At 38.4% G+C, this 20,465-nt stretch overlaps 1 protein-coding gene across 5 annotated transcripts in view; it reads left to right on the forward strand.

Annotated features, from left to right (window-relative positions):
• LOC138758104 (AF4/FMR2 family member 1-like) overlaps window positions 1–18,302 on the forward strand; it is a 192,669-nt gene extending 174,367 nt beyond the window's left edge. For all 5 annotated transcript variants that reach the window (XM_069926545.1, XM_069926547.1, XM_069926544.1 and 2 more), the window contains 10 exons: window positions 2,361–2,452; window positions 4,260–4,497; window positions 6,986–7,083; window positions 7,191–7,254; window positions 11,188–11,324; window positions 11,478–11,549; window positions 11,653–11,746; window positions 14,257–14,300; window positions 14,823–15,031; window positions 16,107–18,302. In XM_069926545.1, the coding sequence (XP_069782646.1) occupies window positions 2,361–2,452; window positions 4,260–4,497; window positions 6,986–7,083; window positions 7,191–7,254; window positions 11,188–11,324; window positions 11,478–11,549; window positions 11,653–11,746; window positions 14,257–14,300; window positions 14,823–15,031; window positions 16,107–16,228 (1,170 nt within the window). In that variant the 3' untranslated portion in view covers window positions 16,229–18,302. The remainder of the gene's footprint in view (window positions 1–2,360; window positions 2,453–4,259; window positions 4,498–6,985; window positions 7,084–7,190; window positions 7,255–11,187; window positions 11,325–11,477; window positions 11,550–11,652; window positions 11,747–14,256; window positions 14,301–14,822; window positions 15,032–16,106) is intronic.
• The last annotated feature ends 2,163 nt before the right edge of the window (window positions 18,303–20,465 follow it).

Raw genomic sequence — 20,465 nt, forward strand, 5'->3', positions numbered from 1 at the left:
CAAACACCCCTTTCTAGTCCCACCTCCCTGCACAATACCCATAACCCTCCATCTTCTTCTCATCCATATACCTGTCCAACCTTTTCTTAAATAATACAATTGACTCCGCCGCCACTATTTCTCCCGGAAGATCATTCCACACGGCTACCACTCTTTGAGTAAAGAAGTTCCCCCTCATGTTACCTCTAAACCTCTGCCCCTTAATTCTTAACTCATGTCCTCTTGTTTTAATCTTTCCTCCTCTTAACGGAAATAGTCTATCCACATCCACTCTGTCTATCCCTTTCATAATCTTAAATACTTCTATCAAATCCCCTCTCAACCTTCTACACTCCAAAGAATAAAGACCTAATCTGCCCAATCTCTCCCTATACTCTAGATGCTTAAACCCAGGTAACATTCTGGTAAACCTTCTCTGCACTCTCTCCACTCTGTTTATATCCTTCCTATAATTAGGCGACCAGAACTGCACACAGAATTCCAAATTAGGCCGCACCAACGTCTTATACAATCTCAACATCACCTCCCAACTCCTATATTCCATGCAATGATTGATAAAGGCCAACATACTAAAAGCCTTCTTCACCACCCTATTCACGTGAGTTTCTACCTTCAGGGAACGATGTACCGTTACTCCTAAATCTTTCTGCTCTTCTGTATTCCTCAATGCTCTCCCATTTACCACGTATGTCCTATTCTGATTCTTCTTACCAAAATGAAGCACCTCACACTTATCAGCATTAAATTCCATCTGCCATTTTTCAGCCCACTTTTCTAAGCAGCCCAAATCCCTCTGCAATCCTTGAAAACCTTCTTCATTATCCACTATTCCACCTATCTTAGTATCGTCTGCATATTTACTAATCCAATTCACCACCCCATCATCTAGATCATTAATGTATATAACGAACAACAATGGGCCCAATACAGATCCTTGAGGCACACCACTGGTCACCGGCCTCCAACCTGACAGACAATTATCCACTACCACTCTCTGGCCTCTCCCTTTCAGCCAATGTTCAATCCATTTGACTATCTTAAAATTTATACCTAAAGACTGCACCTTCCTAACTAACGTTCCATGTGGTACCTTATCGAAGGCCTTACTGGTCCATATAGACAACATCCACTGCGCTACCCTCATCCACATTCCTAGTCACCTCTTCAAAAAATTCAATCAGATTGGTCAAACATGACCTTCCTCCCACAAATCCATGTTGAGTGCTCCTGATCAGACCCTGTCTATCCAGATGTTTATAAGTACTATCTCTAAGAATTTTCTCCATTAATTTACCTACCACAGACGTCAAACTTACAGGCCGATAGTTGCCAGGCTTCCTCCTTGAACCCTTTTTAAATAACGGAACCACATGCGCAATGCGCCAATCCTCCGGCACTATCCCCATATCTAATGACATTTGGAAAATTACCGCCAGAGCCTCTGCTATTTCCTCCTTCACTTCTCTCAATGTCCTGGAGAAGATCCCGTCTGGTCCCGGAGACTTATCCACCTTTATATTCTTCAAAAGCCTTAAAACTACACCTTTTGTAATCTCTATATTCCCCATATTTACCCAATTTGCTTTTTTTTTTATCTCACATCTCCCAATATCCTTCTCCTTAGTGAATACCGAAGAAAAGAAACTGTTCAATATCTCCCCCATTTCTCTAGGCTCCACACACAGTTTTCCGCTCTGATTTTCTAAGGGACCAATTTTGTCTCTAGCTTTCCTCTTACCATTAACATATTTGTAGAACTCTTTTGGATTAGTTTTCACCCTGCTTGCCATAGTTTTTTCGTACCTTATTTTGGAAATAATATCAAAATTCCTTAAAGTAAATCCATTTTATATAGCAGGTATGTGCAGCATGCAGGAATTCTTAAAAAGAATCAATTTGTCTTAAGCAAGCAAATGTAGTGAAAAGATAATTCACTGGTGGTTAATCTGCTGGTTCTAAGTAGATTTGATTCCCTTTCTTACAGTTGCTTCCCTGTCATAATGGTAACTATGGATTTACCTTGAGATATTTGTGTTTCTATGATTGGCATAGACTGAGGGAGAAGGGGAAGGAGAGAAGCATGATGGTGTAATGTTCCATTCTCAGAGACTCATTCCATTTTGATCATGTGGACCAGACCCTGGCAGTTCAATGATCAAATTTGTCCATGCAGTCGAATACTGAGTGTGCAATTCGCAGATGTGTTGTCACATGCTGATCCAGTCAAACTACCAGGCTGCTCCCGTGTTGAAGAGTTTTCAGGTTCTTTTTAAATAATTGTGTAAATATAGATTGTAAATTGTAATTGTCAACATAAATTTTTATATTTCACTTTCTTTGTTTGAAATGTTTTGCTTCAGATTGACGCGGAATCAAGTGAGAGCAAAAAGCAAAAGTTGGAAAAAGAAAATAAGTTGTTCTCTTCAAGCCATAAGGAACCTAGTCATAAGCGGTGTGTATCTTGTATCACAATTTCTAAAATTAGCTAGAGAGATTTAATGTATTGCAGTTGAGCAGTTCTCATCGGACACCTGTTGAATTTGGCCTTGCTGATTCAGTTACTGTGGCAATCACAAAAAGAAACAAAATCAATATTTGAGACCTGGTTAAAGTTTACATTTCTTTAATTAGAATCCAGTTTATTGTCACAAACGTGTCATAAAATTTGTTGATTTGTGACAGCAGAATGGTGCGGAACAAGGTGTAAAAATGACTATAAATTAAAATTTTGTAAATGCAAGATATAAAAAATAGTAGAGCAAAAAAGTAAGGTGGTGTCCATAGGTTCATTGTCTGTTCAGAAATCTGATGTCAAAGGGGAAGAAGCTGTTTTTGAAACATTGAGTATGTGTCTTCAGACTCCTGATGGTAAGTAACAGTGAAAAAAGGACATGGCCTAGGTGGTAGGTGAAAGAAGATTCTTTCTCGAGGAACCACCTCTTAAAGATGTTATTAATGGATGAAGATGAATATCCATATTGGCACTGGCCAAATTTACAGCCCTTTGTCGCCTGTTCTTGTCCTGTGCATTGGCACCTCCATATTAAACAATGATGCAACCAATCAGAATGCTCTCAGTGATACACCTGCAGAAATTTTCAAAAGTCTTTGGTGACAACTCCTCCAATTCATAACAAAATATAGCCACTGATGTGTCTTCTTCGTAATTGCATTGACACGATGGTTGCAGGATAGATTTTCAGAGATGTTGACTCCAGGAATTTGACGATTCTTATCCTCTCATAATCTAGTATGATTTCTTACCTTCTCCTAATAAAGTGTGATTCTATGGAGTTTTGATAGTTGCTGGCAGTACTTTCAAACAGTTGTATTTAACAAGTGTCAGTCTACACAGGCTACATCATCAAACACGTCTGTAGCAGTTTGGTTTGTAAGTAGAAACCTGGTTTTCACATGTACTCCCTTGTCTACACTCACTGGCTGCCAAGAAGTCAAACAATAATTTGTGAAATAGGATTATAATAGGATGGAAAAAAATATTGTGGTGAAAATTCAATTCTGGCAAATCTGTAAAGCGTACCTTTGCTTTTATTGGAAGAGTTTTCTTTGAACTGTCTTTGTTATTTTCTTGCTATTCCTCTATCTCTTTCCATAAGCTACCTCTGCCTGCAGAACCCCTCCCCCCCCACAGCTCTGGCAACTCCCTAACCTAATCATCCCCCAAGCCTACTTGATCATTCAGTAAGATCCTGACCACTCCAATCTTAAACAACATCTCTCTCTTTCCCACAGGCCTTCATTTTCTTGCAGTTTAAATGAGTGTCAGTCACTGCTGTTTGTATAGTCAGTAAATTCAACTTTAAGCTCTCAGAAAGAGAGAATTCCTAAGGTTTTGATCCTCTTACAAAATAAATTCCCTCCGTATCTCTGACTCAGTTATACTGAAACTATACCCATGGTTCCAGATAACCCAACTCGCGGAAACGTCTCAGCATTCAGCTTGTCAATTCTCAGTAAGTTCAACTGTTGGCCTTCTCAAGTCCAAAAATGTGTGGGTTTGACCTGAACAAACTTCCTTTGTACATCAACACCTTTACCTTGGGAATCTTCTCTGCCTTGCCCAGTGCAAACTCACCCTTTCTTAAAAATGGAGTCCAAAGCTGAACTAGGGAGACGACAAATTGATGAATTCCAATTTTGTTGTGGTTAAAAATACTACTGACTCCTTGAATGTATCCTTTGTACAGTAAATATAAATATTTGTCAGTAAAGTCAAAACTATACTTTTTCTCTTTTAGAGTTTCTACATCTCTCACTGAGAAGGAAAAATCATTCGTACCACTACTTCCATCTCCTGTACAGGTGAAGGTTGCCCACAAACAGCCTGACAGTATAAGTAGTTCTTCCAGCCAAGTCTCCATGATGAATGCTAGTGATACCAAGGCTAAGAGTAGCATGAGTAACTCTGCATCTGGTTTGTTGACTTCCAAGCACAAAAGAATAGAGGATAAACAGTCAAGACATGTAAAAGGCAAGGTAAGAACAACAAATCTGCTTCATTTGTTGGCCTGTGGAAAATAAATTTACAATGTTTATATTTCATATATAGGTCAAATGCAGACTTTAAAATGTCCTGTTAAATCTTATAGATAGATAGGTATAAGATTATTTGTGCAATGTGTTTAATTTGTTGGTTTAGCCTAGAGAACTTTCCTCTATTCCTTACAATCTTATATTGCCTCAAGCTCGTATCATTTGCTTTTACTTCCTTCCCAAGATGTACAAGCAAGATCTATTGTTTCAACCCGTTTTTTCCCTGCAGAACACATTTCTTCCTACCTTAACTGTGTTTTCTCTCCTTAGCCAGTACCTATCCACTTAAATTCATGTCACCTCTAATGCCTGCTGTCATTTTGACAGTTTACAATTTCCTGAGCCAAAGTGGCTTATCTTTACCACCGGCATTCAATCATCTATTTTCATCTGACACAAGGATGATCTGAGGACCCTTCAGAGCCCTAACCAGTTCCTTTTAATATAGACATACAGCACAGCAGCAGGCCCTTTCAGCCCACAAGCCTGTACTGCCCAATTACACCCAAATGACCTACAACCCCCCCCCCCCCCCCCCCCACCAGTACATTTTGAACGTTGGGATGCAACTGGAGCCTGTGGGGAAAACCCTTGCAGACACAGGGAGAATATACAAACTCTTTACAGACAGCGCAGGATTCAAATCCTGCTCTCGATCGCTGGTGCTGTAACAGCGTTGCACTAACCGCTACGCTAATGATGCTGTCCTTTTGTTGCCACTTTCCTTCATGTGGCTGAACTTGCAATGAATAACTTTCACTATAATTGAACTCTTAGGGGCCTGTTTGTCAGCCTGTTTGCTGCATAATTGAGGGAAAAAATGCTTGTTTAAGATTTGTTTGGGCCACTTCCTTCAACTCTTTCTATGATTTTGATGACTTGTTTCATATTACAACTAATATAGTGAATAGGGTTCTTCTGCAAGCAGACTAACAGGTTATCTCCTGCATTCAAGAGGAGCACAATTTACAAAGTAAAAACATCAATTAGTACCAAGCAGAGGAGGCATGATAGTACTATTATGAGGGTCATTAAGGAGCTTTGTGGCTCTGGGAAAGAAAATGTCTTCAAGCATGTTAGTGAACGTTTTCAGTGCCAAAAGCCTTCTCCCTGCTGGGATGAGTTAGAAGAGAGTATGTCCAGTGTGTGATGGGTCTTTCAGTAAGTTGGTTGCCTTTTCTTGTCAGCAGGAGATGTAGATGGAGTTAATGGACAGTAGGGATGGTTGTATGTTCTGAGCTCCATTCACTACTTTATGTAGCTTTTGATCTTAAGTAGGGCAGCTCCCATACCACGCATCCAACAAGTATGCTTTTGATGGTGCACCTGTTGAAGTTATTGAGGCACGAGGGAGACTTGACAAATTTCCTTAGACTTTTTGAGAAAGAAGACTTCCTACACTTGTATGAAATTCATGTTCCACTACCATTACTACCAGCTTCCATCATCCTGCCCAGACCAACCCTTCCCTTTCTAGACATCTCTGTCTTGAGATAGATTAGCTATCAATATCTATTAAAAGTCACTCCACCTGAGGAAAACATACACTTCTCCAGGTTTCTCTGTCTCTATCATATTGACATTGATGACAGTCCCTCTTTTCTCCTTAGCTATGGTTTATTCTCTACTGTAATTGACCGAGCTCTTAACAGCATCTCCCACACTTCTGCACTCATCCCCTCTACACCCAGGTAAAAATTTTTCCTTGTCCCCACCTTTCAATCTGTCATCCAATGTATTCACTGATCATTCAAACTCACCATCCATGAGATTCCATAACCAGATAAATCTTGCTCTTGTTTTTCAGCATTCCAAAGGGACTATTTATTCTGAACTTCCTGTCCATTTATCCTGCCACATCCATTGTCATTGTCACTTTGGCATACAACTGAGAGAGGCACTATATGCCATTTAACCTCTTCCCTTCTTACCATCCAGGGATCCATGAAGTTTTTCCAAGTGATTTCAAGGTTCACTTGCAGTTCTCCTGATCTAACGAGTGCATTTGGTGTTCGCAGCATGGTTTTCTCTATGTCGGAGAAACCAAATGCATGTAGCATGACCACTTATCTGTCATTTTATTTCTCAGTGCCCTTCCCTCTCCGACCTCTTTGACTTACTATATTCCTCCAAAGATATCCAACATAAACTTGAGGAAAGCAGCTGGTCTTCTTTTGTCAGTTCTTGGGGTTGCATATGAATGGTAGTTAGTGATTTCTTCCCTTGCCAAGATGTATCAAGACCATTGATAATGCTGGTGCTATTGAGACCTTTCAGTTTAGTACAGATGTGGAATTGAATAGGATATCTCCAACTTTTGTGGATTACTACCATAATATATTGTGTATCTACCCATTCAGCATGTACTGAATTATTCCTTTATACTTTGAAAGAATTAAAATTAACATTTGTCAAACTTTCTTGTCCCCAGGTATCTTACCAGGTTACTTCAAGTAATATCACTCCAGAACAATCCCTCTCTAATGGAAACTCCAAACCAACAAGGCTTCTACTCAAATTTGATGACAAGTAATTTACTTTTATTTAAATTAGTTATTTGCCATAGCACCAAAACCATGCTGTAATCTATAACCTGACATGGTTGTATTCATACTAACTTCTAACCTTTTTTTGAGGCAATATTCAGTGGAGCATCACTTGCAGGAAGCCAAAAAAATAAAGCACAAAGCTGATGTTATGGTAAGTTGTTTGTCATGAAATTGTACATGCGAGTATATATTTAAAAAAATAAATCATCAATTTTACTGTGTTAAGCTTTATTTGATTCTTTTTTGCTTGATTAATTAGTATAGTTGTCAAATTTAGAAGTGTCTCGAGCTTAGGATTGGGCAAAGAGTATGTAAATAGAAAATGCCATTCACGGTTTCAAGTTCACTGCTTCAACAGATAGGCGAATTCAGGGGCGTGTCAGTGGTGGAAAATGAATTCACTGGAATGTTACTTGCATTAGAAGAGAATTGCAGTAGGAGACTTGAGCAGCTTGTGATGTAAATTTTAGTTGTAAGCTCCATTCTCCTGCATTCTCCCCAAAACCTTTCATATCCTTGCTCATCAAGAGCCTGTCAACCTCCAGTTTAAATATACTCAATTTGTTACCACAGCTGTCTGTGGTAACAAATTTCACGGATTTACCAGCCTCTGGCTGAAAATGTTTTCCTTGTTTGTTTTAAAGGGACATTCTTTTATTCTGAGGCTGTGACCACTGGTCCTAGACTCTTCCACTAATGAAAACATTCTCTCCAAATCGAGTCCTTTCAATATCAGTGTTTTAATGAGGACCCGCCCCCCTCCCCCTCCCACCAATTATCCTTCAAAACATCTGCTGAAAGCCCAGAGCTATCAAACATTCCTCACATATAAACCCTTTCATCCATAGAACTATTCTTGAAAACTTCCTCTGGATCCTCTCTAACGTTAGCTCATCCCTCCTTGGATAAGGGTAGCAGAATTAGTGTGGCACTAATTCCACTACAACGACCTGGGTTCCAATATGGCGTTGTCTGTAAGGAGTTTGTACGTTCTCCCCATGTCTGTATAGGTTTTCCCTGGGTGCTCCAGTTTCCTCCCACCTTCCAAAACATACAGGGTTGTAGGTTACTTTGGGTGCAATTGGGTAGCACGAGTATGAATGACCAGAATCAGCTTTTACTGTGCTGTGAATAAAATTTAAAAAAATTAAAACTGCTCACAATATTCCTAATTGTTGCCTAACCAGTGCCTTGTAAACCCTCAGCATTACATTCTAGTCATCGCAAAATGAATGCTAGCGTTACGTTTACCTTCCTTACTACTGATTTTAGCCCTACTACTGATTTTTGCAGGCTAAAATCAGTAGTAGGGGATCCTGGTATAGGATTCCAAGATCACCTTAGAACTTCATTTTCTGAATTCTCTCCCTATTTAGAAAATAGTTTACCATTTATTCATTCAACAAAAGTGCATGACAAAATGCTTCCCTCTGCTGTATTTGATCTTCCACATTTTTGCTCATTCTCCAAACCTATGCCCAATTCCTCTGAAGACTCTGCTTTCTCAACTCTACCTGTCCTTACCTGCCTATATGATCCACAAAGCGATCAATTCCATTATCCAAATCACGAGCGTACAATGTGAAAAGTAGTTTCTCCAGCACTTTACTGTATTTCATTTTTATATTCGTGCCAGTACTTTTCCTGTAATAAAATGGGCTCCTATCTTGTTATGCAGCACCTTGTCAGATGCCTTCTGAAAATCCAAGTAAATGGCATCCACCGGCTCTTCTTTGTAGGAAGACGAGCATTCTTTGGCAGTGCTGAGTTTGAAGATGGCTCAAGCAATAAAGAGGGGTTCACCAGTAAATGGATGGCAGGGGCAGGGGCAGCAGTATTAGGGATAGAAACTGTCTTTGTAGTGGAAATATGGGATTGGAACCTACCAGGGAAACATTGCTATAAAGTAAGTTTGGTTCCGCCCAGTCACAGCTGTCGAATAGAACAGATGGCTTATAATGGTTGAAAAGGAATTTTGTTTGTTTTAGGTGCCATTAATTTCTCTCTTGTATAAAATATATACTTTGGGATCTTTTCAATTCATTATCTCTCAGACTGCTAAACTCCAGGCAATGAAGGCTAGCCTGGATGGCCCTTTGCACATAGGATAACCTGTTCATTCTGGAGTCATGGAGTTGTACAGCATTAAACAATTCCTTTGGCCCATCTCATCCATACTGACCACACGTCACCATTCTGGGCTGATGCAATTTGTCTCATATCCTTCTCAGTCCATGTCCTTCTCAGCCCTTCTGAGAAAATGTCTTTTGACCATTGTAATTGAACCCACTTCTATAGCTTCCTCTGGCTGTTTGTTCCTGATACAGACTACTCTCTGAATAAATAAAAAAGTTTCCCCTTGAGTCCCTCTTAAAATCCTCCCTCAGCTTAAACCTTTGCATTCTAGTTTTCGAATTGTTTGCCCTGAGAAACAGACTGTAAGTATTCACTTTATACCCCTCATGATTTCATAAACTTCTATAAGGTCAGTCGTCAGACTCTTCCTGTACACCAGAGAATAAAGCCCAAGCCTATCCAACCTCTCCCTATAACCGGCAACATCCTGGTGAATATCCTTTGCATTCCTTCCAACTTATTGATCTTCTTCTGAGAGCTGGGTGCCCAGAGCATGTCAAGGACCTTCTTTGCCATCCTGCCAACGTGAGTCGCCTCTTTCATGGAACTATACACTTATGCTCTCGGGTCTCTCTGTTCAATAACATTCTCCAACACATTGCCATTTACTCTGTACGCTGGTTTGACTTCCAAAGAGTAGTAGATTCAGATTTGTTGTGAGAGTACGTACATGACATCACATACAACCCTAAAATTCTTTTTCCAGCAGGCGAGGCAGAATTATCACTTATTAGTAGTACAAAAAAAACCTGTATGCAGCATTTACATGTAAACAAAATAAAGAACTGTAAACAAACTGTGCAATACAGAAAGAATAAAAATAATCAATGAAGTACAAAAGTAAGAGTCTTTAAATAAATCCCTGATTGAGTTGGTTGTTGAGGCGTCTGGTGGTGGAGGGGGAGCAGCTGGCTCCTGAACATGGTGGTGGCACCTATTACCTCTTTCCTGATGAGGTAAAGGCGAGAACCGAGCATGTGCTGAGTGATGTGGATCTTTGATTGCTACTACTCTCTGACGGCAGCGTTCCCTATATTGTTCTTAATGGTGGGGAGGGTTTTGCCTGTGAAGTCCTGGGCTGCGTCCACTATCTTTTACGCTCAGGGGTATTGGTGTCCCCATTATCAGACCATGATGCAGCTGGTTAGCATTCTTTCTACTACATCTCTGTAGAAATTTGCCAGGTTTTCTGGTGTTTCACCAAACCTCCGCAAACTCCTAAGGAAGTAGAGGATTTGACATGCTGGGTTTTTTTTTACACAATCTCACATTTTTCAGAATTAAATACTACTTGTTGGTCCACCTTCTTGCCTTTCCGTGAATTACTTCCAAATGATGCGCTCACTCTCTCTCTCTCTCTCTAGCTCTCTCTCTCTCTCGCTCTCTCTCAACAAATAAATAAATAAATATATCTTCTAGCATTTGTATTTAATTCCCCTCAAAATGATGATTTTGTAGCTATCCTGTGAGCATTTTGTAAATTGTGCCCTTGGGCATCTGGATCCCTCTGCATCTCCCAGCCCTGTGTGATCACTGAGTATTTAGTTTATACATTTACTTTTCTTGTCAAAATAACTTCCAAGCTGTACTTCATTTGCCGCAGTTATCGTACTCTAGAAACCCTTTGTGTACTTGGTGTGCCTTCTTCAGAACTTATTGTCTTTTCCAAACTTGAGATCAAGGCCCATTTTTTAAAAAAAGGCTTGTGATTTGTTCTTATTGTTGATGATTAAGTACTTCATGTCCTAGTTTCACACAGCATAGTTTTTCATCTTGATTACCTTGTGTTTACCCAAGTGCAATCTTGAAGTAAAATGTAAAAAATTAACATTTTCATAAAAGGTTTTGCTTTAGAGGAAAGTATATTTTTGGTTCATATGAATAGAAAAAATGTAATGGTAGGTAGTTCAAAAGAAATGTAATACTAATATTTTTCCCCACAATGTAGTTGGACAAAATTGGGAAAGCTTTCAACTACTTGGATGCTGCTCTGTCCTTTGTTGAGAGTGGAATAGCAATGGAAAGTGAGGCACAGCCACCAAAGTCTGCTTACACTATGTTTTCTGAAACTGTGGATCTGATCAAGTAGGTGCCCTCATGTTTGGACTTAGTAATCAAATTAATCTCTTTAAACGATTAACAAATTTAATATAATATGCAAAATGTCAGTTTTATTCTCATCTACATTTATTTCCATTCTAACCACAAATATAAAATCATTTTATAACTTGCTCACAGGTATATTCTGAAACTAATAAACTACAATGACTCATCAGAAACTCCTATAGAAAAAATATTTGTAGTTTTATGGTATGTAAACACCGTACACAATAATAAAACTTAATAAAGAAACTTTTCTCAAAACACTTAACAAGAAAAGTGACAATACCCTGTTTAACTTTGTAATTAACAGTATCCGCTGCCAGTCTCTTCTCTCAATGGCAATGTTCAGATTAAAGAAGGATACTGCATTGAAATACTCAAGGACCTTAACTGAACATTTCAAGGTAAGCACAAAGTGTGAAGGACAGAATTTATCAGTCATCTTCACATCTCACCAGTGTTTTCCCAATATGTACTTTTCTAGTTGTACAGGTGAGTACCCCATGTCCAAAATGCATGGGACCAGAAGTATTTTGGATTTTTTTCTGGAGTTTTCAACACAATTTTAAAAATGCACTCATTCACTCAGACTTAAATATACATGCATCTCGTACTGCAATGGCAAGGATTCATGTGACTCCAGCGCCATCTCTGTGGGGAGCTGATGAAGATGACGGTGGAGTACAGAAGATGATGATCGAACTGCAGACGTCACAGGAGCAACGGTGCATGCACTCAAGTTCACACCTGCGCACAATGGAGCAACCTGTTTCCCTATGGGGAACAGCTGAATTGTTAAGGTTGTGGTCATTAGCGTTGCTAGTCAGATAGAGCCGTTGATTCAACAAGATGTTGAATCAGGATCATCTGCCAGTGATTCAGAGGGACAAAAGGATGAAGATTAAGACAAAGGGAAGGAAGAAAAAGTTGATGAAGAATTGGAGGGAGCAGGAGCAAAATATGAAAAAGATGAAGCCCAACAGATATCCTGAAGCCTGAACTCAAGGTATGGAAGCTCATGAACAGACTTCTATAATTATCAACCAAATGCAGTTAATGTGCAAACATATGGATTTGGAATTTTTATGTCAGAAGTGATGTTAAAGCACAATTTGAATAAATTAAGGTGAAATGAAAAATATTAAAGAAGTGGCAAAATATACTGAAGTTGTTGATAAGTTAAAATTCAAGTCCAGAAAATTGAAGATGATATTCAAGACTATTGTTATGAAGTACAGCAATGGAAAGATACAGTTAATAAAATGGAAGATTCTGTCATGCCTTGGGATGTGCAAAGGAAAGAACTTTTACAAAAGATTGATGTATTGGAAAATCATAGACACAGGAGTAATGTGAAGATTGTCGGGCTGGTTGAAGATTTTGAGGGCTCTAACCCAGTACAATTTTTTCATAAGTGGATTCCAGAAGTTCTGGCTGCTGAGAGCTTTCCAAATGGACTTGTGTTGGATAGAGCACATAAGGCTAATAGAAAAAAGCTGTTCCCAGGACAGATAAAGAAACTATATTAAGAGAGGCGGTGCAAAATGCTCAAAAATACCAAGGTCCATTAACAGGGGCAAAAATAAGGTATTTTTTATGCAGATTTAAGTTAGTCAATTGTGAAAAGAAAAAGGGGTTTAATCCTGTAAAATCAGTGCTTTGGAAAAAGGGATATAAATTCTCTTTTCGATATCCAGCCACAGTTAAAGTGTTTTCTGGAGAAAATCAATCACAGTTTTTAATTGATGAGCATGAAGCTTTGGAATTTGCAAATTCTCTTCCAAATATTAAAAAAGATCAACGAATGATGCTCAGTCAAGTTACTCAGCAAGTTTTGGCAGATGGACCTGAGAAAGAAGCAAGTTGCAGATCAGATGTCAAAGCCTCAAGAATTGGTTGAGATTGATGATGATCAAGTGAATAAAGATCTTGAAGAAGCTCTTTATACTTATAAATGAACTGTTTAATTAATGTATATTCTGTCCCGAGTAGGCGGACTTTTTGTCTTCTTCCGTAGCCACTTGCCATTTTGTTGTGAAGGCCACTCCCGTACAATAGATGGAAGTTGTACTGGTATTTTTTAATCTGTACTTTTTTTGTTTTTAAGGTTTTTTCTTTCTTCTATTTTTTCTTGCTTGGAGATGTAAAATGTAATTCAAAGTTCGTATGGAGCAGGGGTCCAACAGGATGAGTGGCGAGAGTTCTTTAATTTTTGAACTTAAGAAATGATGGTCAATAACATATTACATTTTGTAAGTTTTAATATAAATTGGCTTAATAATAAAATTAAGAGGAATAAAGTTTTGGCTTATATTGAAAAAAATACAAGTCGATATTGCTTTTTTTACAAGACAATTATTTACATATGCACAAATTAACTGAAGTAGACAAAAATCTATACTCAATAAAGCACTATTTGCTTCCCGTTCTCTGATCGGGATTCTGAACTCTTATGGGAACACAGATGAAAAAAGTTTCAGATTTTGGATCATTTCAAGTATTCAGATAAGGGGTACTGTACCTGTATCGGCTAAGTGCTTTGTTAGCTTATAATTGCTTTTAATCTAATTACTACTGAACTATATAGATGGTGATGGCGATTACCTGAACCATTGTACTAGGTTATATGTTAGGTTGGTGATGAGAGAGAGAGAGAGAATTTCTTCCTTAGTTGATTTTTTTTTTGAAAGTGTTCATTTTGTGTGGTTTGAGGGCAAGACTGTGCTTTGCCGTAAGATGCCTCCAAGCCCTTACGTCGAGGAATAGGTAGTTGGGCACACAGTTGGAATTTAGTTGTCTTTTGAGAAACAGTAGATCTTCAGAAGTGGAAGAAAGAAATGAGGACCGGGATATTGTGTATTATTGCAGATCCCTAATCTTTCACAGAAAATTGAGCATTTCTCTTCTGTTTTAGAGTTCTTCCAGGACAGCTCAAGCTCCATCTCCCCGTGTTGCCAGGTAATTAGTGCATGCAGCTCTAATCTTTATTCCCTTAGACTAGTACTAAAAATTTTCATCTCCTAAAATATATATGCCAGTTGTTGTTATATATCCTAATATTTCCTTTCAATTAGTTCTGGGTTCATCAATTAATTTTGCTCATTACATCAACATTGCTATAATCCATCACCCTAGATTAAGCTTACACTAAATATTTGGAATGTGCAAGTTGCCATTATGCACCGGAACAAAATGTGTTTGCCAATTCTGTTAACTGTTCTGTTCATAGTAGTTGAGTAGTGTGGAATCAATTGTGACAGAGACTTCAGTGATATGTTATTGTTTAGTGACCATTATTCTGTATGTACTTTTTTTCCTTTATATTGTGACTTTGTTGTGCTGTAGTCTTTTTGTCTGACATCTTAAGAAAGGCATGGATGGTATGAGAGAGGATAATATAAATCTTGTTAAACAAAAAATCTTGTGTTTATGAGTTGCACAATTTTAAGATCAGCCTTAATTTAATTTCTTTGTGTTCAGAGGCACTGGCACACCTTCTCCAGTATCTCAGGCGCCATCCCCTGCCAGCTCTGGAGGCTCCCAGCCAGGATCTACCAGTAATGGTGGAAGTGTTGCCATTCCACATATGATTCATCAGCTGGCCTCCACTTATGTCAACATCACCTCCATTTTCCTCCATGGTCACGACTTATGGGAACAAGCAGATGCGCTAGCGAGAAAAAACAGGGGTAAGTCAAAACTAGAGGGAAAAGGATTTCCATGTGACTTGCAAAATAAAATGGTGGCATGGTTAACGTAGCAGTTTGAGCAACGCTGTTACAGTGGCAGTGATGGGGAACAGTGTTCAAATCCCACGCTATCTGTAAGGAGTTTGTATGTTCTCCCCTTGTCTGCGTGAGTTTTCCCCGTGGTCTCCGGTTCCCTCCCACCCTTCATACCATGCCGGGAGTGTAGGTTATCGGGTGTAATTGGGCACTATGGTCTCATGGGCTGAAAGGGTCTGTTACAGTGCTGTATGTCTAAATTTAAAAATTAAATCTTTTGTTTTCTGAATTTAATGGTTTTTCTTTAAAAGTTACAATCGTAAAGTTGGAATTGAAATACAGATATAAAAGATAATTATCTTTCTATTTTTAAAAAGTGAGACCAGGAAAATCAAATGTTGGAACAATGAGATCATCGTCAGTTATAAATTTTAAAATTTAAATGCTGCCAAAATACCCCAATTAACCTACAACCCCTATGTGTTTTTGAAAAGTGGGAGGAAGCCGACACAAACATGGGGAGAATGTATAAACTCCTTACAGACAGCACAAGATTTGAACCAAGGTCGCTGGCACTGTAATGGCGTTGCACTAACCTCCACGTGACCTGTGCCATCCTCGTTCACATGAGGACAGAACTTGCACATAGTGAAGTGAATGCAGATGCAGAATTCCATGCTGCTCAGGCAGGCACTGCCACTCCAGTGTAAGTAGTGCTTGTGCATTGGTTCTGCCTCATTTCTGCATTTTTAAAGATCTCAGTATTAAAAATGTAATTGAATGAAAGAACCTACAAGTTCAACACTGTTTCTATTCATTCATTTACTTAAAGATTATTTCTGTTTTCTGATATTTGCTCCTGAGTGACCAATTCTCTTTCCATTTGCGGGGTTTGAAGCAGAATTTTAAAAAATACTTCTTTTAGTTTTTGAATAAAGCTGTATCAAGTAAAGTGTGAATCTCGTTGTATTCCATTCTGGTCAAATTAACGTGCTTATTGGGAAAAAGTCAAACTTTTTATTTTTTGTGTGTCTCTTAGAATTCTTCATGGAGCTCGATTCAGCGGTTGGCCTTTTATCCTTGACCAGCAGCGTGATTGAACTTGTACACTACGTCAGACAAGGTTTACACTGGTTGCGTCTGGAAACTAAATTGCTATAACAGGCAGCTGAAGATGATTCTGACGTGTATCTGTACAACCTCAGCACCCAAATCACCATTGTCTGTTTTTTAAAAAAAAAGCAAAAGCAAATTCAAAGGTGTTTCTGTGCAGCAGAAACTTTAATAATGTAGGTTGGGAATTAATTATGACAAAAATGAACTGACAATGTTCACTTTGAGCAAAAGTGCAATTTTTTTTTCTCTCGATGCCTCTGAAATTCAGAATGATGAATGCATGGTATTGAACATTTCTTTGTTGAAGTAACTCAAAAGGATAAGAGGATGAAAAGTCCCCTTTGGACATGTATAAAGGCTAGGAAACGGCAGTAGCTGTTCCTTCTTGTTAACAGTAGTGCACATATTGTGCATTAACTGCATGAATTTAGAAAAACATTTAGCAGCTATAGTGTTGCAGTGCCCAGAACATGGTAATTCCTGGAAAACATTTGAATGCAACACTGAATGGACAAGGTCTTCGGGACGGAGGGTTACATAAATGTTTTGTCTCCAACTGTTAATTTAGTTCGCACACTTAGAGCTATGGAAAAAGAACTTGTGTGTTTTCCTTCCTCTGTTAAATTCATACAGTGCCATTTTTCTCTTATTTATTAGAAACAAAACATTTTATTTTCTCATTGGCCCTAAGTAATGCAAGCAAGGATGTGTTGGGACAGGGCAGGGTGAAGGGTATGTAGGGATGTTAACAGGGAAGTAGTAGTTGGAGTATCCTATTGGCCATTGTCTGTTCTTTGTAAAAGTTCAAATCAATGCCACATGTAGCTCCTCTCAAAATTAACTATTATTGTTCAGCGTGCCTTAGATGTTCTACTTTGTAAAGAACAGTTGGTTCTGGCCATGAATTGTACTGCTTCATGAGCAAGGATTATGGAAAATATGGAAGTTGTGGTAAATTGTGTTGAAATTCATAAGCTACGAGTATAATTTGGTTGCAGTTTGGGGTAGCACAGAGACTAGCATAACATCATTACAGCGCTGGCGACCTGGGTTCAAATCAATCGCTGTCTGCGTAGGTTTCCTCCAGGTGCTCTGGTTTCATCCCATCCTCCAAAACATTTGGGGTTTGTAGGTAAAATAATGTAATTGGGTGGCATGGCCTCATGGGCCAGAACAGTCTGTCACTGTGTTGTATGTCTTTATTTAAAAAAAATAATTTAATTCATGTGCTAGTCCTAAATGAGCAATGGTGACAAGGGTTGTTATTCACTTTGTCCTGTTCCCTGCACATCAGACTTATCCTGAGTCAAGGTGAACAAGTTATATGAGTATTGGAATAGCCCTTGTGATGACTTTCTACCTATCATTTTATTTTTATAACTAGGGGAAGGGGATTTCTTGCAATGTTTCGATAGGGGGAAAGGGACATGGGAAACAAAAATAAAATGTTGCAACTGTCGAAGATTTCTGGATAAAATTAAACTTCCCTTGGTAAGCAGGCATCTTCAAAACAAACGTACTGAAAACTTGCTTCAAGCATGCATAGATCATGGACAAACCAAGCAATTGCTCATCTACTGCCTTAATTAATGGTATGAATTAAGTTGTTCCAACTGCCTGGGGTAAAAACAGTGGAGTCATAAACTCCAACAATTCCTGCTGCTCACTTTTAGTAGAAATCATGAATTTTATGTGAAGTTTCACACAAACACTCTCACACACGTGTGCTCTCTCTCTCCCTCCCCCTTCCCCTTCCCTCTCTCTCTCTCTCTCTCCCTCTCTCCCCCTCTCTCGCGCACACACACACACACACACACACTTGCTGATTTGAAACTTTGCAAAACATGTTTGAAATTGAGTTAATCATTACAGAAAACCCTATTAAATTGCAAACCCAACACTGGGTGAATGGGAAATGAATGAGGATTGTATGGAATAATGCAATGGCACGTTGAATTCAGGGGCCATGTTACCGTTATCAATGAATACAGAAAAATGCACTTTGATTTCCAAATGAATTTCCCTTTGCACCTTTGAACATGCACAGTTTCTGAGTGTTTTAAAGAAATATGAAAGTCTGTTTTATTTTCCAGTCACCCATTAAAAAGTGTTTCCAATAGCATTTACAGTAGCATATAAAATCTTTTAAGGATTAGATCAATTACTAAGTTATGATATTTTAAAGAGTATTATTGATTAAGTGGTGTCTGTTTATTTGAGTGAGTAATTAGAGTGGAGCTGGAGGACCTAAACTTTGATGAACCTCTTGTTCTCTTGCTATTCTCTGTTAAATTTGGCAAGAGGCAAGTTTTTTTTTGTTTGCTTTGATACTTTTGTCTTGGGAAAAGCTGTATTTCACATTTACATGGATATTGGATTGGGATAAGATCTGTTAATTGAGATGTTGCTCCATCCTAACTCCCCGCTTTAAATATCCATCAGAATGACTTGTAGTTATTAGAGGACAATCAGTTCATATGGAATTGCAGCCTACTAGGTGGTTCATATGGGTAAAAAGCTAGATAAGAGGAAGAAGCTAATATGCAGTGAATATGCATAAAATCATACTGTTTTATTCTTTTCCTTCCCTTCAAATTTGGGAACTTTATTTCTTCATCATGGCCTGTGACAAGTTACGAAAAGGCCGCCTGGGTGGTCACTCAATGTCTCCATTGGTGCAAATCAGTGCTTGATTTGTATCTAATACCAAGAATCTGCAATGTAACTAAATCAAACCTATCTAAATCCAGCATTTTGTTCATTTTACTTTGAATTTGAGTCCAAAGGCTGAGTTGTGTCACTTAACAATTTCTTAATCTCTTTTTGCTCACCTACATGTGTTCAGTATCAGAAATAAACCCCAAAAACTGAACATGTCATTTCTCATCGTGGACATGAGTGAATGAAGCTGTACTGAAATAACTTTTGTTTCTAAAATTATGCAACTCTACAGGACTTTATTGCCTTTGACTAATACTCAAAATCCATGGCTTGAGAATTTTTGAGCAGTTACTCTTGATTTAACTGACAGTGGTATGTGGAGAATAGCTGAGTTCAAGACTGGATGAATGATCATGCATCTAACTGATGATCATTTTGTGACGAGCTGATGTAGAGAGCTACACTAACATCGAGTGTCTCAAAGCCTAAATATGCATTGAAACTTATTTTATTGTTGGGCTAGAATCCATATCCCTCCTCACAATACAGATACAATCTTTAATCAGGATACTGAGCTTGGCAATTGAGTGTTCTGAGTGTTTGAACTTTGATTGATGTCAAAAACAAATCTGACTCTTTCAGTGCGCACGCAATATAATTTGCAGAGCCATACACATCCTGCTTGGACAGAAGATGAACTCTGTTCTTTGCTTCAGGATCCTTGCAAACGATGACAATGAAATGGTGTCTTTCACTGCCTCACTGATAAAACGCGAATCACATTTCCAGCCTGAGTCCTCGGTACTTTGCATTATGCATTTCCACATCATGTGGGATTTTTTTTATTCTCCTAATCCTTTACCCTTCTTACACAAGGCTTTTCAAATTGTTAGATTTTAATGAACAGCATTGTGGTGGACTTTCTTGCCACAACCAAAGTAATTTACATAATAATAAAAATGGGAGCAACTTTGTAACAGGATCAGATTTGATTTATCGCGTTTATTCCATTGATAGATACCTTCCACTTAAATGTACTAGTCCTTACAAAATCTCAGGACTGTATCACTATCAGACATCTTAGCAAGATTTAAGTTGTATATCCCTGAACTCTGTGACATTTTTACAGCTGAAAAATGTAATTACCATCACAGCTTGTTTTTATCATTTTCTGCCACTTGGAAATTCAGGAGAAATATTGAAAATGTTTAGAATCATTTTCTGCTGATTCCGTCCATTGCAAGCTGGTCACATACTGCCAACATTTTATTTTCTTGTATTTTTTTTTCTATACCCCTTCCATCTTCAGCTAACTCACTCAAGTAAAAAAAAACGGCACGGTTGGCATAGCGGTTAGCTCAACACTTTTACAGCGCCATCCTGTGTCTACCTGGGTTTTCTCCATGGGCTCTGTTTTTCTCCCACTGTTCAAAATATACTGGTGGTGTAAGTTAATAGGGTGTAATTTTGGCAGCACGAACTCGTGGGCCTAAATGGCTTGTTACCATTTATTTTAAAATTTAAAAATTTAATATTCTTGTCGGAGAATAACTGGCTACTTGTCCAATTAAATGACATTGATAAAGTTGGTGGTCCCAATAATGGAGATGTAAATGAAAGA

The sequence above is a fragment of the Narcine bancroftii genome, chromosome 3 (assembly GCF_036971445.1).
Source record: "Narcine bancroftii isolate sNarBan1 chromosome 3, sNarBan1.hap1, whole genome shotgun sequence".
NCBI lineage: Eukaryota > Metazoa > Chordata > Chondrichthyes > Torpediniformes > Narcinidae > Narcine > Narcine bancroftii.